This window comes from Macaca nemestrina, chromosome X, assembly GCF_043159975.1.
Source record: "Macaca nemestrina isolate mMacNem1 chromosome X, mMacNem.hap1, whole genome shotgun sequence".
Classification (NCBI taxonomy): domain Eukaryota; kingdom Metazoa; phylum Chordata; class Mammalia; order Primates; family Cercopithecidae; genus Macaca; species Macaca nemestrina.
Genome location: NC_092145.1, coordinates 135,687,628 through 135,705,501, shown reverse-complemented (window position 1 = coordinate 135,705,501; position 17,874 = coordinate 135,687,628). Strand labels below are relative to the sequence as shown.

Below are 17,874 nucleotides of genomic sequence, written 5' to 3'. Positions count from 1 at the left end.
TGTGTGCAGTCAGGGAGATGTGTACCAGCAATTACTGCTGAATCTAAAAAACTAAACAAATAACTTAATCGCCGTCGTCCTCCTTTTTTTTCCCCCAGGAAGCAGTAATCAGGATTCGCTAAAAATAACTGGTGTATAATAGTATAATGATGATGCATATTGTAGAATAGCTAATAAGAAATAAAATAGGCTTCTAGGTGTATACTTTTTTAAAATAGGTTCAGGTAAAGAAAGAGAGACTTGTGGAAGGAATGTGCACACAAAAAAGACAATAGCCCTGACCGATAAATTGCTCCATGTGGGTTTGTTCCTGCTACCGAATATTTATAGATACCATTTGTAATAGCCAAAGAAGTTTAAAATACACTAAATTTAGTAACACATTTTATAAGGGAATGAGCAGAAAGGTGAAGTGTGGGCTCTAATTGAATTTTAGTTACTCCTGCATCAAATTGGGTTGACTATAATTTTGCATCATTAAGACCCAAGTAGGATCCTTGGATCTAATACTTGATTACTCAAAGAGATTCCCTTTGAAAATAGTGCTGTTTCCGTATCCAGTTGTAGATAGTGGTATTCCTTAATTTCGTATTTACATGATAGTCTGTGTGTGCCACCTGGCCTTGCTGCATGAATTGTACAAATGACTTGGCTGTTGTGGTCATTCATTAATTCATTCATTCAACCAACTTGGCACACAGTGGGTGTTCAGTGTTGGTTAAATTATGTGTCATTCCAAGGCAGCAAGGGAGAAACTGGTAACATGTTTGTTATTTGAGCTTCTCATTTGGAAAGTTCTGAGGGCTTAGTTCTTTCACCTTGGTAGGACCCCTCAAGGAAAACACCAAAGCTTGAGCTCATTGTTCTCCAGCTCCAGAGTTTCCCAAGTGTCTAACCCCATGGGAAGATGGAAAGAAAGTTCCTAGGTCAGTTGATTTAAAATAGATAGAAGTGCATTTGAATGTGACTCACCAAATAATTCTCATGTTGGTTATTGAATTGACTGCATGTGTTTTTTTCCCACACAGAGTGAGACACAGTTGCTAAGAATACACAGTGACTCTAAATAACCTCAGGAATGCTCAGTATATGTTTGCTGAGTGAATAATAGTTCAGACACATCTCCTACACTTTGTTGAATTAGAACTTGCCAAGGTCATTAAATGAGTGTTTTGACATGGGTGGGATGAAAAACCTTGGTTATTTCATTTCACATGGTACTTCTCAGAGGTCATACGTTGCCTACTTATGATTACCACAGAGCAAATAGTCAAGATGTTACTTGAGTCTATGAGCCAGTCCTGGCACAGGCAATGGATTGTCACCACAAATCATAAAACGGGGCTCATGGTATAGCAATATGTGTTAAACAGTTTTCAGAATTTGTTTAACTTCCTGCTAGCATGGACATGTCCCAGTTAGGAAACACATAGCACTTTTCCCAATTAACAGTGCAAATTGTCATGAGTGCATAGGAATTTGCAATTTGACAAAATCAGGTTTTTGACAGCAGGAGTAATCAGTCTGCAGCTTCGCAAGTAGTAATCTGTGATCGAAGTGGCAGGATATATTCTGAATTATGAAAGGTGTATATGCTATATAAGAGGGACAAACCATTAGTATGATTCTGCCCTTCTTACCCCCTTTCTTTAAAAAATGCTGCTTGATTTGGAAGTTGAAAGTAGGGGACACACTCTGCTGAGAGTGGTCTCCATCGCTTTCCCCTCCCCAATAGTAGTATTCATTTATTTTCTGTTATATTACAGTATTCTGACAAGTCCCTGTACACCCAGCTGTGCTTTTACCGGTACATTTTTGATGCGGAGTGTGCACTGGAGAAACTTACTACCGATCATGAGAAAGGTACGTTAAAATACTGTAATTACCTTTGAGTTTAAAGTGGAAATTTGCATTATAAAAGCCAGACCTACTGTGTCAGGCTGTTCACGCAGCATCACATTGCTGTCTCAGAAGCAGGCCATGGGGGCCTCTGTGAACACAGGGATCCCCTGCATGAGGGGCGGTGGCATAGGAATCCCCAGCTTTGGCCCCCACAGACTGTTTCACATTGTTCTCTATTAAAGCAAGGCTTTGGGGGAGGAACAGTACAAAAAGGACTCTTTAAATGCTATATTTTGAAAATGCTATTTTCTACAGAGTTTAGTAATTGTAATAAAGTAAGCATAGGCAACGTGATCATTGGGCCTACAAAAACCAGATATTACCACAAAAAATAGACCTGGAGTGTGTCTCTGCTGTTCGCTAAAAGCCTGGGTTTGTTTTGAGAGAGGGATGGGGTGGAGTTCCTTTATTGACTCCATCCTAAGAGAGTGTATAGGCACCTCAGTCCATATGATCAGGTGTTGCCTGGAACCCTCAGCACTCGGCGTTTCCTTATACAAGACTTGCAGGCACTGTGGGACTTCATGGGTCTGGGAAAAGCTTTGTTGCATAACTTAAAGTATTTGAAAATGTCATGACAACTGCATGTTTTTTTTTTCTCCTACCTGAAAATCACATTGACAACTTTTCTAGTATCTGTGAAAAATAAAAAAGGCAAATTTACACATTTTTCTTATTAGTTACCTACAGAGTGTTTATGTTGTTTGTCAGCGAGTATCAATTCAGTGTTTCGTTTGTCGATATTAGGGCTGGAAACAACGCAATGACATAAAAAACCTACAAATGTTGCTAGATTTCCCCACATAAGAATCACCATGCTGCCCTTGATTTGGTCTCACTGTTTTTCATTCCAGTCATAATTGACTTGTTTTTGCATCCACAAGATAGGCTAGAAATTATTTTTTAAATGCCTTGACTTATTTGGTTTTGCTGTCCTTGGAGAGAAAACATTTTACAACTGATGGAGAAGTCAGATATTAGAATCTTATCTCTAGATGTTCAACAAGGACTTGGGCTATCTCCACAGCATATTTTCCATGAATTAGTAAAATTAATTATACAGAGAATAAATTTCTTCTGCCTATTAATAACTAGGTTTTAGAACTTTTATTCATGGCCAATGTCTAGCCCATATATACTTGTAATATCATTTACAGCTGTTTTTCTTTTATCCCCAAGGACCTTTCCTGAAGACAGTTATGAGTTGAGAAAATTAAGTACTGATTATCTGAACGCATTGTCTGTTTCTATCAGATCTGTTACCTCTTTCTGGATATCAGTATATTAGAACCTGTTCCCCCATTACTTCTTTTTTTTGAGACAGAGTCTTGTTCTGTTGCCCAGGCTGGAGTGCAGTGGCATGGTCTCAGCTCACTGCAGCCTCTGCCTCCCAGGTTGAAATGATTCTCCTGCCTCAGCCTCCCAAGTAGCTAGGATCACAGGCATGTGCCACCACACCTGGCCAATTTTTGTATTTCTAGTAGAGAGGGAGTTTCACCATGTTGGCCAGGCTGGCCTCAAACCCCTGACCTCAGGTGATCTGCCTGCCTCAGCCTCCCAAAGTGCTGGGATTATAGGTGTGAGCCACTGTGCCTGGCCAACCCATTATTTCTTTCTAAATCTATTCATCCTAGATTGTTTTCTATATGTTATTTGAGGGGAAAGATTCCTCTTACCTCTAAAATTCTTATCTGAGAGGCAGAATCAGTCTTATGATCAGCAGTTTTCAAAAAGTCTGGTAACTCTTGGAGGCATGTAGAGGAGTGATCTGGAAAGTCACTGGAAATTTAGCCCATCCTCTTAGAGGACATTGAGAAGTGCACATCATTACACCCACAGAAAATAAGAGGAAATAAGTAGCCTCTTGGAAGCCTCTTGCTTGGCTAAAAGGGAAAAGTATTGACAGGATCTGTACACTCAGAGTTTACTGTAGTCCCATTTTACAAGTTTAAGAATCAGCACACTTTTTTATTGTTTGTATCTAATAATATACTACCCAGCAATTTGGGGCAAAAATGGCATTGAGTTATTGATGGGTTCTTTTACATGTCAGAGGGCTAAAGAAAATAAGATGAGAAGAAGAAAAAAATATATGTGACTGAAGGAACTTCATGTTATGTTCCAAGAGCCCTTTTGTTTTATTTATTGAATTTTACCTATTGAAACTCTGAATTTCCTGCTGCTTATTTATTATTCCTAAATTACAGTTTGGGAATGAGTGAATTAGCTGAAATTTACATGCTCCGGGCATTTTCAGATCATGCAGTAATGCTAAGTGGTATTAGGGTATTCATAAGTGGTGGGATATAAACCAAAACTTGGGGGCACACTTACCAAAAGCAGAGGTTTCCTAACACATGACATCTGATAAGCCCTCTCCTAAGAGTCACCTGGGGCATATTAAAAACCCAAATCCATAGATCCTCTGCCCACAGATTCTATCTAATTCAGACGATGTCGGGGGTAGAGCTTAGGAAGCTATAATTTTTTGAAAATTCCCCCAGATAATTCTGACGTGCAGCCAAGTTTGAGAACCCCTCTCCTGGGCACTCTAAAGACATGGTTGGATGGTTTCTAAATAAAAGAGAATTGCAAGGTCATAGTTCATGGGGAACAATGGGGGAACAAGAATATTCTTGTTATATTATAGGGGAAAACACCATAAATTTAAAATAACATAACAAATAAAATTGACTTCTCACTTTATAAGTTGAAGTGAATTCTCTTTTGATTTGCTATTCAAGGGAGACCTGCTATAAAAATGAGTTTAAAATCTAAGGGAACCAGAGGGCAAATATATTTATTCAATTTGGACCGTGGCCAGAACACCAGTAGATGTTAACATCAGAAGTCCTGTGAAAAATGACAGTCGTTACACACAGTTATATTATTGAGAATGGAGTCTAAGTGTCTTCTGTCAACAAGTGCCCTGTAACTGGTGTGTGAAGTATTTACTGTAGACTCTCCCTTACTGTCAGTACCTAGCAACATTTCCTTCACTAAGATTGTTTTACCATTTCCATCATAAAGCCCATGTTTTAAGGGTTGTAACTGGATGGTGGTTTTAATTTTTGTTTGAAACTTGGCAATTTGACTTAGAAAAACATGTACAAATTATTTGAAAGAGGTTTATTTTTATGGTGAAAAGTAGCTCTTGTCAAAGCTTTTTCTATGCTTTGCTTTCAAACGAAAGTTTACAGGCCATTAGTCCATAATGTGAATTAACCCCATTTGATATTTTTTCCTTCCTTTAAAATGGCAAAGGACTGTTATTCATGTTGGTGAAGTGTTTACTACATATTTGCTGTAACTGCATTACATTTTTAAAATCTTATTTCTGTGGGACTTTGGCATTATTATTGTAACTGCTCCAGAATGTACACAGATGGCATAATGGATTCAGAGGCGGTTTTACAGGAACATAGGGGCAATCTATGAAGTAAAAATCCATTTCCAGGATGGCAGCATGAAATGGTCCCATTTGGCTGCCTCATCCCGTGGTGCCTTGGCCTGAGTAGGGGTAAGTGAATAGTTTAGGGGAAACCTGAATCAGTTCAAATCTAAGTCTCCTTAAAAATGCAGGAAGAAAAAAGTCTCTTAGTTTTCTGAACTGAACCTTTGTTGTTGTTTATTCAGAAACAGTAAAAACAATTTATATATAGTTCCTGTTATGTGTTGAGTGACATTCCTCATGTCAGAGGAACAAAGGTGGATGGCCAACACTCCCTGCCCTGGAGGAGCTTAGAGTCTGTTGAGGAAGGACAGATTCGGCAACAACTAAGTGTGGTATGGCCTGAGTGTCACCACCAATATGGTGAAATTATTTTGGAAGCAAAGAGAGGGAGCCACTAAATGCTTTTTCACTTCAGTGTATGATCTTTCTTTAGTTCTAGAAAGAAACATTTTTTTTCTGTTTCTGTTCTCACTTAGTAGATGCTTCTCTCCTTGTATTCTGTGTCAGCTATTAATAGTAAGACGGTGTATTCATTTGCTAGGACTGCTATAACAAAGTACCATGGATGAGGTGGCTTAACCAACTGTATTTCCTCACATTTCTGGAGGCTAGAAGTCTGAGAGCAAGGTGTCAGCAAGGTTGGTTTCTCCCCAACTTCTTTTTTTTTTTTTTTTTTTTGAGATGAAGTCTCGCTCTGTCACCCAGGCTGGAGTGCAGTGGCGCAATCTTGGCTCACTGCAACCTCTGCCTCCTGGGTTCAAGCAATTCTCCTGCCTCAGCCTCCTGAGTAGCTGGGATTACAGGTGCACACCGCCATGCCCGGCTAATTTTTGTATTTTTAGTAGAGACGGGGTTTCACCATGTTGGTCAGGCTGATCTCGAACTCCTGATCTCGTGATCAGCTTGCCTTGGCCTCCCAACGTGCTGGGATTACAGGTGTGAGCCACCACACCGGGCCAGGTCTCTCTTCAACTTCTAAGGGGCTATCTTCTCCCAGTGTCTTCCCTCTGTACCTAATCTCCTCTTCTTGTACTGACACTGGTCATATTGGATTGGGTCCCACCCTAATGACCTCATTTTACCTTAATTCTTTAAAGGCCTGATACAGTCCATTTTAATACAGTCCACTCCAGATACAGTCTCATTCTAAGGTACAAAGGGTTAAGACTTCAACCCACCTTCAGTATGAATTTTGGGGGGACACAATTCAGTCCATAACTGATGATCTACTTGAATTTCTTAATAAATTCCTTTGAACACATTGGATTTGTCTCTGCCAGAATTGGAACACTAGGATGTAGAATTCTGTTGAGGACAGAAATTGGAGTTGCAGCATGGAGGCTAGCTAAAAGATGACGATTTACCCATAGGAGAACTATCTGTTGGAAAGCCTGACTTCCCAACTGGGGTCTCTTTAGGCTTAGATGGACTATTCTTCAAGTCACCCTGTTTCTCGCAAAGTTCTATGGGGCAGCCTTGAGCGTCCCAGCATCCTGAGCTGCACCTGCAAAGATTGCAGTTTTCTTGCTCCTCTCAACCAGGTGAAATCCCACATTCACTTCCCCTCTTGAGCCTCATATGCTTTCTTTTCTTTTTTTTTTTTTTTCCCCCTTAAACTTTTCAGTTTCTTGTCATCTCTTTTATTCTGTCTTTTCTTTAGGCCTGGCGGTGACATCTGTAGGCACTCTTGTTTCCTAACATGCCACCCAGAAGAACTAGGCTTCCCCTTTTAAAGCATTTTATAGTTTCCTATTGTCCTTTGATGTGTGTAACACAAGTTCTCACAGTACTCCTGTGAGGCAGCAGTGGATTATGCTCATTATATTGATGAAGAAATTAAAGTTACTAAAGTTCCTTGACATTTGCAGATTTAACGCCTGTCGCTTGAACTCTTTGCAAGTGATACTGAAGGTAGGTAACATGTTGTGTGTGTTATTTTGCTGATGCCAAATTTAAATTGAACTGAAAGAATATCCAGTCACTTAACTAAGAGCAAGCCAAGCCAACTGCTCCTCACCCACACTGCCACGGGGTCTTGTTCTGTGTTCCCCGTCAGCTAGGTAGTTATACTCATGAAGTGCTAATAATTATATTATTTTGTGGAAAATGGTCTCCAAAACAAAGACAACAGCTAGTATTGAAAAGGGTCTTAAAGGTAGTATTTTTTAAGCCAGAAAATAAGAGTTTTACAGAAGAAATTATATGCTTTAGTGTATATGGGAATTTGGAGATTTTGGAAAGTCTCAAGATGGGTCCCATTTCAGTGTTAAGGATTTCCGCTATATTTCCTGAACTGTTAAAGTGAAAGCAGGAAAGTTTCATCATGAAAGTAGCAAAGAGCCCCTGTGGTCCTCTCTAAGCTAGTTGATGTCCTTAGAATTTACTTGGTTAAATCCTTAACAAAATATTAAAAAGAAAACTGTGTCAGAGAGCACCTGTCTGGTCCATTTCTTCTTAGGCCACTTTTTGAAGCCCACTGGTTGTGTTACTCCATTGAAAAACTGTTGCTGAACTTTGGGGACAAGCTTTTTCTGTTTTTAATAACTAATAACAGGTAAAGCACACACAAAACAGTTCACATCTATTCATTCTTAAAATTATATATTTTTTATAATTGTGCAATTTTCTTTATAAAAATAGATTTTAAGATGAGTAACTGTAAACTGCATTTTTTATTTCATTTTCTTACAAATAAAAAAATGATCTGAGGGTTTTTAAACATTCTTTCTTTGATTAGTTTAAGGGGATTTTTATGGTAGGAGGCTCTGACTTGACACTTCAGAACATAGCTATCTGTTTACTATAAAGAAGTGATTGTGGCACTTCCAAGATGGCCAAATAGGAGCAGCTCCAGGCTACAGCTCCCAGCGTGAATGACACAGAAGATGGGTGATTTCTGCATTTCCAACTGAGGTACCGGGTTCATCTCACTGGGGCATGCAGGACAGTGGGTGCAGCCCACCAAATGAGAGCCGAAGCAGGGTGAGGCATCACCTCACCTGGGAAGCACAAGGGGTGAGGGAATTCCCTTTCCTAGCCAAGGGAAACCGTGACACACAGTACCTGGAAAATCGGGTCACTCCCACCCTAATACTGCACTTTTCCAAGGATCTTAACAAACGGCACACTGGGAGATTATATCCCACACCTGGCTCGGAGGGTCACACGCCCACAGGGTCTCCCTCATTGCTAGCACAGCAGTCTGAGATCTAATTGCAAGGCAGCAGCGAGGCTGGGGGAGGGGCACCTGTCATGGTGAGGCTTGAGTAGGTAAACAAAGCAGCCAGGAAGCTCGAACTGGGTGGACCCCACCGCAGCTCAAGGAGGCCTGCCTGCCTCTGTAGACTCCACCTCTGGGGACAGGGCATAGCCAAACAAAAGGCAGCAGAAACCTCTGCAGATTTAAATGTCCCTGTCTGACAGCTTTGAAGAGAGTAGTGGTTCTCCCAGCACGGAGTTTGAGATCTCAGAATGAACAGACTGCGTCATCACGTGGGTCCCTGACCCCCAAGTAGCCTAACCAGGAGGCACCCCCCAGTAGGGGCAGACTGACACCTCACATGGCTGGGTACCCCTCTGAGACGAAGCTTCCAGAGGAATGATCAGGCAGCAACATTTGCTGTTCAGCAATATTCACTCTTCTGCAGCCTCCACTGCTGATACCCAGGCACACGGGGTCTGGAGTGGACCTCCAGCAAACTCCAACAGACCTGCAGCTGAGGGTCCTGACTTTTAGAAGGAAAACTAACAAACAGAAAGGACATCCACACCAAAACCCCATCTGTACGTCACCATCATCAAAGACCAAAGGTAGATAAAACCACAAAGATGGGGAAAAAACAGAGCAGAAAAGCTGAAAATTCTAAAAATCAGAGTGCCTCTTCCCCTCCAAAGGAATGCAGCCCCTCGCCAGCAATGGAACAAAGCTGGACAGAGAATGACTTTGACCAGTTGAGAGAAGAAGGCTTCAGATGATCAAACTTTTCTGAGCTAAAGGAGGAAGTTCGAACCCATCGCAAAGAAGCTAAAAACCTTGAGAAAAGATTAGGCGAATAGCTAACTAGAATAACCAATGTAGAGAAGTCCTTAAATGACCTGATAGAGCTGAAAACCATGACACGAGAACTACGTAACAAATGCACAAGCTTCAGTAGCCGATTCGATCAGCTAGAAGAAAGGGTATCAGTGATTGAAGATCGAATAAATGAAATGAGGCAAGAAGAGAAGTTTAGAGAAAAAATAGTAAGAAGAAATGAACAAAGCCTTCAAGAAATATGGGACTATGTGAAAAGACCAAATCTATGTCTGATTGGTGTGCCTGAAAGTGATGGGGAGAATGAAATCAAGTTGGAAAACACTCTGCAGGATATTATCCAGGAGAAATTCCCCAACTTAGCAAGGCAGGCCACCATTCAAATTCAGGTAATGCAGAGAACGCCACAAAGATACTCCTCAAGAAGAGCAACTCCAAGACATATAATTGTCAGATTCACCAAAGTTGAAATGAAGGAAAAAATGTTAAGGGCAGCCAGAGAGAAAGGTCGGGTTACCCACAAAGGGAAGACCATCAGACTAACAGTGGACCTCTCGGCAGAAACTCTACAAGCCAGAAGAGAGTGGGGGCCAATATTCAACATTCTTAAAGAAAAGAATTTTAAACCCAGAATTTCATATCCAGCCAAACTAAGTTTCATAAGTGAAGGAGAAATAAAATCCTTTACAGACAAGCAAATGCTGAGAGATTTTGTCACCACCAGGCCTGCCCTACAAGAGCTCCTGAAGGAAGCACTAAACGTGTAAAGGAACAACCAGTACCAGCCATTGCAAAAACATGCCAAAATGTAAAGACCATCGATGCTAGCAAGAAACTGCATCAACTAACGAGCAAAATAACCAGTTAACATCATATTGACGGGGTCAAATTCACACATAACAATATTAACCTTAAACGTAAATGGGCTAAATGCCCAAATTAAAAGACACAGACTGGCCAATTGGATAAAGAGTCAAGACCCATCAGTGTGCTGTATTCAGGAGACCCATCTCACGTGCAGACATACACATAGGCTCAAAATAAAGGGATGGAGGAAGATCTACAAAGCAAATGGAAAACAAAAAAAGGCAGGGGTTGCAATCCTAGTCTCTGATAAAACAGACTTTAAACCAACAAAGATCAAAAGAGACAAAGAAGGCCATTACATAATGGTAAAGGGATCAATTCAACAAGAAGAGCTAACTATCCTAAATATATATGCACCCAATACAGGAGCACCCAGATTCCTAAAGCAAGTCCTTAGAGCTACAAAGACACTTAGACTCCCACACAATAATAATGGGAGACTTTAACAACCCACTGTCAACATTAGACAGATCCACGAGACAGAAAGTTAAGGATATCCAGGACTTGAACTCAGCTCTGCAACAAGCGGACCTAATAGACATCTACAGAACTCTCCACCCCAAATCAACAGAATATACATTCTTCATAGCACCACATCGCACTTATTCCAAAATTGACCACATAGTTGGAAGTAAAGCACTCCTCAGCAAATGTGAAAGAACAGAAATTATAACAAACTGTCTCTCAGACCACAGTGCAATCAAACTAGAACTTAGGAGTAAGAAACTCACTTAAAACCGTTCAACTACATGGAAACTGAACAACCTGCTCCTGAATTACTACTGGGTGCATAATGAAATGAAGGCAGAAACAAAGATGTTCTTTGAAACCAATGAGAACAAAGACACAACATACCAGAATCTCTGGGACACATTTAAAGCAGTGTGTAGAGGGAAATTTATAGCACTAAATGCCCACAAGAGAAAGCAGGAAAGATCTAAAATCGACCCCCTAACATCACAATTAAAAGAACTAGAGAAGCAAGAGCAAATACATTCAAAAGCTAGCAGAAGGCAAGAAATAACTAAGAGCAGAACTGAAGGAGATAGAGACACAAAAATCCCTTCAAAAAAATCAATGAATCCAGGAGCTGGTTTTTTGAAAAGATCAACAAAATTGATAGACTGCTAGCAAGACTAATAAGAAAAGAGAGAAGACTCAAATAGACACAATAAAAAATAATAAAGGAGGTATCACCACCAATTCCACAGAAATACAAACTACCATCAGAGAATACTATAAACACCTGTATGCAAATAAACTGGAAAACCTCAAAGAAATGGGTAAATTCCTGGACACATACACTCTCCCAAGACTAAACCAGTAAGAAGTTGAATCCCTGAATAGACCAATAACAGGCTCTGTAATTGAGGCAATAATTAATAGCCTACCAACCAAAAAATATCCAGGACCAGACAGATTCACAGCCGAATTATACCAAGAGGTACAAGGAGGAGCTGGTACCATTCCTTCTGAAACTATTCCAATCAATAGAAAAAGAGGGAATCCTCCGTAACTCATTTTATGAGGCTAACATCATCCTGCTACCAAAGCCTGGCAGAGACACAACAAAAAAAGAGAATTTTAGACCAACATCCCTGATGGACATCGATGCAAAAATCCTCAATGAAATACTGGCAAACTGAATCCGGCAGCACATCAAAAAGCTTATCCACCATGATCAAGTGGGGTTCATCCCTGGGATGCAAAGCTGGTTTGACATACGCAAATCAATAAACGTAATCCAGCATATAAACAGAACCAAAGACGAAAACCACATGATTCTCTCAATAGATGCAGAAAAGGCCTTTGACAAAATTCAACAGCCCTTCATGCTAAAAACTCTCAATAAATTAGGTATTGATGTGACATATCTCAAACTGATAAGAGCTATTCATTATTTTGACACATTTATTATTTATTTTTTATTATTATATATTTATTATGTATAAATATTATGTATATAATATATATAAATATATATTTAATGATAAATATAATGTATTTATTAAATATAATATATTTAATAATAATAAATATACTGTATTTATTAAATATAATATATTTAATAATAATAAATATACTATATTTATTATTATTTAGCTATTTATTATGTATGACACAACCACAGCCAATATACTGAATGGGCAAAAACTGGAAGGATTCCCTTGGAAAACTGGCACAAGACAGGGATGCCCTCTCTCACCACCCCTGTTCAACATAGTGTTGGAAGTTCTGGCCGGGGCAATCAGGCAGGAGAAAGAAATAAAGGGTATTCAATTAGGAAAAGAGGAAGTCAAATTGTCCCTGTTTGCAGATTGACAGATGACATGATTGCATATTTAGAAAACTCCATCGTCTCAGTCCAAAATCTCCTTAAGGTGATAAGCAACTTCAGCAAAGTCTCAGGATACAAAATCATTGTGCAAAAATCACAGGCATTCTTATACACCAATAACAGACAAACAGAGAGCCAAATCATGAGTGAACTCCCATTCACAATTGCTTCAAATTGAATAAAATACCTAGAAACCAAACTTACAAGGGTTGTGAAGGACCTCTTCAAGGAGAACTACAAACCACTGCTCAATGAAATAAAAGAGGACACAAACAAATGGAATAACATTCCATGCTCATGGATAGGAAGAATCAATATCGTGAAAATGGCCATACTGCCCAAGGTAATTTACAGATTCAGTGCCATCCCCATCAAGCTACCAATGACTTACTTCACAGAATTGGAAAAAACTTCTTTGAAGTTCATGTAGAACCAAAAAGGACCCCTTATTGCCAAGACAATCCTAAGCCAAAAGAACAAAGCTGGAGGCATCACGCTACCTGACTTCAAACTATACTACAAGGCTACAGTAACCAAAACAGCATGGTACTACTACCAAAACAGAGATGTAGACCAATGGAACAGAACAGAGCCCTCAGAAATAATACCACACATCTACAACCATCTGATCTTTGACAAACCTGATGAAAACAAGAAATGGGGAAAGGATTCCCTATTTAATAAATGGTGCTGGGAAAACTGGCTAGCCATATGTAGAAAGCTGAAACTGGATTCCTTCCTTACACCTTATACAAAAATTAATTCAAGATGGATTAGAGACTTAAATGTTAGACCTAAAACCATAAAAACCCTAGAAGAAACTCTAGGCAATACCATTCAGGACATAGGCATGGGAAAGGACTTCATGTCTAAAACACCAAAAGCAATGGCAACAAAAGCCAAAATTGAAAAATAGTATCTAATTAAACTAAAGAGCTTCTTCACAGCAAAAGAAACTACCATCAGAGTGAACAGGCAGCCTACAGAATGGGAGAAAATTTTTGCAATCTACTCATCTGACAAAGGGCTAATATCCAGAACCTACAAAGAACTCAAACAAATTTACAAGTAAAAACCCCATCAAAAAGTGGGCAAAGGATATGAACAGACACTTCTCAAAAGAAGACATTTGTGCAGCCAACAGATACATGAAAAAATGCTCATCATCACTGGCCATCAGAGAAATGCAAATCAAAACCACAATGAGATACCATCTCACACCAGTTAGAATGGCAATCATTGAAAAGCCAGGAAACAACAGGTGCTGGAGAGGGTGTGGAGAAATAGGAACACTTTTACACTGTTGGTGGGACTGTAAACTAATTCAACCATTGTGGAAGACAGTGTGGTGATTCCTCAAGGATCTAGAACTAGAAATACCATTTGACCCAGCCATCCCATTACTGGGTATATGCCCAAAGGATTATAAATCATACTACTATAAAGACACATGCACATGTATGTTTATTGCGGCACTATTCACAATAGCAAAGACTTGGAACCAACTCATATGTCCGTCAATGACAGACTGAATTAAGAAAATGCGGTGCATATACACCATGGAATACTATGCAGCCTTAAAAAAGGATGAGTTTGTGTCCTTTGTAGGGACATGGATGCAGCTGGAAACCATCATTCTCAGCAAACTATTGCAAGAACAGAAAACGAAACACTGCATGTTCTCACTCGTAGGTGGGAACTGAACAATGAGAACACTTGGACACAGGAAGGGCAGCATCACACACTGGGGCCTATTGTGGGGTGGGGGGAGGGGGGATAGCATTAGGAGATATACCTAATGTAAATGACAAGTTAATGGGTGCAGCACACCAATATGGCACATATATGCATATGTAACAAACTTGCACGTTGTGTACATGTACCCTAGAACTTAAAGTATAATAAAAAACATAAAGAAGTGAGTGTAGAAATACATAAAGAATTTTGGTAAGAAAAAAGTGGTTTGTATAATCTTGAGCCTCTGGAGGTTGTTATTGTTAGATATTACACAGTTATAATCTTTAATGTCAAAGAATTACAGTATAATGATAAAATACAAAACTAGGTAACTTATGATTCTAATTTGTGGTGTATGTGCAAGGTAGAAAAATTAGTAAGGAACCCTAGAATTTGTTATAGTTATCTCTAGGTGGATTATAGATTTTCTTTATATTTTTATATATTTTCTACATTATATATTCTGAGCATGTACTGCTCTCATAACATCAAAAAAATTATAAGCACTGAAATGTTATAGAGAATGTTACTCAACTTGAAGTAATTACCCAAATAATTTCACAGTTGAGGGAAAAAATAACATAGAAATGAACCCAAACCAGCTTTTTTTCTACATGTATTTTTTCCAAGTCAAACGTAAGGTCTTGTTACTCCGAGTGTGATCAGTATCCCAGCCGCATAGACATCACCTGGGAGCTTGTTAGAAATGCAAACTATCAGACCCTCCCCAGACCTGCTGCATCAGCATCTGCATTTTAACAAGATTCTCAGGTGATTCCTCTGCGTGTTAAAGTTTCAGAAGCACTGATCTAAGACAGTCTCCTTTCTTAATAACTAAAGCCTACTTCCATTTTATTCATTCATTGATTAGGGCTGTCCATTGGTAAAACATCAAAACGACAACTATGCAGGCTACAGAAGGACTACCCAAGTTTAAGGTAGAATTCATATCACAACCTGGCCTTTTGAAATATGTTTTTATTAAACTAAAAATGCAGTGGCCTGACAAGGGCTAAGAGGGGGAAAAAGCAAAAAAGCATGAGTTCTTCCACTTTGTTTCTTTGTAACTAGAAGGAACAAGGGAGAAGTAAATTAGGATTTTCAAAATAGCTTTCAGCTTTTTAAGATTAGTGGCTTATAAAAGAAAGAACTAAGGCTGGGCACAGTGGCTCACGCCTGTAATCCCAGCACTTTGGGAGCATTTTGGCAGGTGAATCACCTGAGGTCAGGAGTTTGAGACCAGCCTGGCCAACATGGCGAAACCCCGTCTCTACTAAAAGTACAAAAATTAGACGGGCAATGGTGGCACATGCCTGTAATCCCAGCTACTCGGGAGGCTGAGGCAGGAGAATCGCTTGAACCCGGGAGGTGGAGGTTGCAGTGAGCCGAGATCGCACCATAGCACTCCAGCCTGGGCCACAGAGTGAGACTCCATCTCAATAAAAAAAGAACTGGAGTGTAGTTCTACACCCACTTCATGTAAGGGCCACTCTCTGTGTGCCCAGAGTAAAATTTCACCCTGTCACTACCTTCTGGACCTCATTACAACATTGATTCAGAAGTATTTTGTAAAGATTTCAAGGCATTGAACTAGATTCTTTTAATGGAAACAAGATTCTATTTCTTAAATTTTGCTATTGAAAAAGTTTATTTTGAAATTTTCTTTTTCCTACTGTCACTGACTTTTCTGTGATGTTTTTATACTCGCTACAAGAATGAGAAAGTTGATATTGTCTGATGGCAGCATGGAGCTGCTAACACTGGTTTATTTTTCTCTGTGGATACTGCCTGTTTTGTTTTGTTTTTTTTTTTGTTTTGTTTTGTTTTGTTTTTGTTTTTACTCAAGATAACTTTACAATGTGACAGAAGAGAAACTACATTTTTCAGGAAATGGTCACTTTAGTTGCTTTCCCCATAGGTAGAAGTGTCTTGGCTCTGTACATTTTCTGCCATCCTCCTCAAGATAGCTAAGTTAGTATACGAAAGTTGCCATTTTTTGGAGCAGCCAGTTTCCAGATACTAATTATGTGTGTTTAAGCCCATTTCTGTAAATATGCAGTCAACATTTGCACTTTTATGTACAAAGAGACTTAGAGGCTTTCTATGATAACAGATGTGTTACTCACTCGTTCTATAAAATCATTTCCCATTATGTCTTTTTAGTGGGCAAGTTCCTTTCCCCTTTTATAGTGACAAGTACAGCAACACAAGGGCTCTGCCATGTCTAGGTGATAATGTGGTTGATGGTCTGCATTTGCAAAGCATATTGTCATTTTTTTAGTAGGAAAAGTACTAAAGATTGATAAGATTTTTTTCATGTACTTAAAATATGCTTCTATCACCAATGATGAAAAAAATGAAACAATTCTCAAGCATTTAAACCATAATGTGAGCTAATCACTTTATTTTGAAGAAAAGTATTTTTAAATAGTTGAGCTAGTGAATTTACTTTTAAAATGTATTGTGCTTACACAGTAGATGGTTTTATTTCCATGATGTTTTTTACTACATAATTATACATCTTAATTACGTAATTACTATCATAATTATTATGTAATTGCATGTACTTCCACTAATTACAAAATCAGGAAGTGTAATTATCTAGTAAAAACTTTATGAAATTTCATGCACTAAAAGTTACTTAAAAGGCTATTCCAGTGGTCTAGTGGAAGGCTTTCCGTGGTTAGTCTTCTTAGTCATAACTTTAGTTTAGGGCTTGAACTCATAGGCCAGGTCAAGGATAACTGCCAACAGACCAACCCTAAACTGAGTGAGTATTGTGTTATAGGTAAGATAGGCTTTGTCCCTTGTGATTTAAAAAGTCAGAGAGCATTTTAATTTTTTTGTGACTATGGAGTGTGGTAAGAATAATATCTAAATGTTTGAGGTAAGTACCACAAAAACTGTCAATGGAAAAGGCCTTTCTTTCTTAGGAAAGAATTGATTAATAGAATCAACAAGGCATTTAGGTTACAAAACAGCAAGGTCTTCTATAATTCTGTAATGTGAATGGCTTATTTAATAGCTATCTCTGCCTTTAAAAGCAATAATAATACTCCGTTTTTTGTTTCTTCAGTTTGGAGAAGGTGTTTTTCCAGTTCGTGTTTGTATTTACTAAGATATGAGCAAACGTATCAAGAGAGCATACTCCTTTCTACTACTTGATGTCAAAAGCAGCTTTTGAGACATAAACATAAGCGCACAAACATGTAACATCAGACCCTAAATAAAGACAGAAAATTTAATTCAATAAAGCTATGATGCCTTTACCATTCAAAACGACATAAAAATTGCACAGTGAAACAATAGTCATGACAGCAAATTAGATATGACATCTAAATTACACTACAAAGAGAAATCCCAGAACCATTTTTGGTCTGTAGGAGTCTATTTTAGCCCAGGTTTAAAACCCAATCTAGAGGCTCTGCTTTATTGTCTAAGTAGGGTAATGTTGTAGAAGACTAATTGGAGGTTGGCTGTATTAATTGCACATCAATTAGGAGGAAAGGGCTTGTAATACTCATGGCAGAGAGGAGAGTAGAT

The 17,874-nt window shown here is 38.9% G+C and overlaps 1 protein-coding gene across 1 annotated transcript in view; it reads left to right on the top strand.

Annotated features, from left to right (window-relative positions):
- The window catches only part of LOC105478245 (DNA polymerase alpha 1, catalytic subunit), a 308,053-nt gene that overhangs the window by 234,452 nt on the left and 55,727 nt on the right, over positions 1 to 17,874 (top strand). The window contains exon 36 of the mRNA XM_011735382.2: positions 1,767 to 1,863. Within this exon, the coding sequence (XP_011733684.1) occupies positions 1,767 to 1,863 (97 nt within the window). The remainder of the gene's footprint in view (positions 1 to 1,766; positions 1,864 to 17,874) is intronic.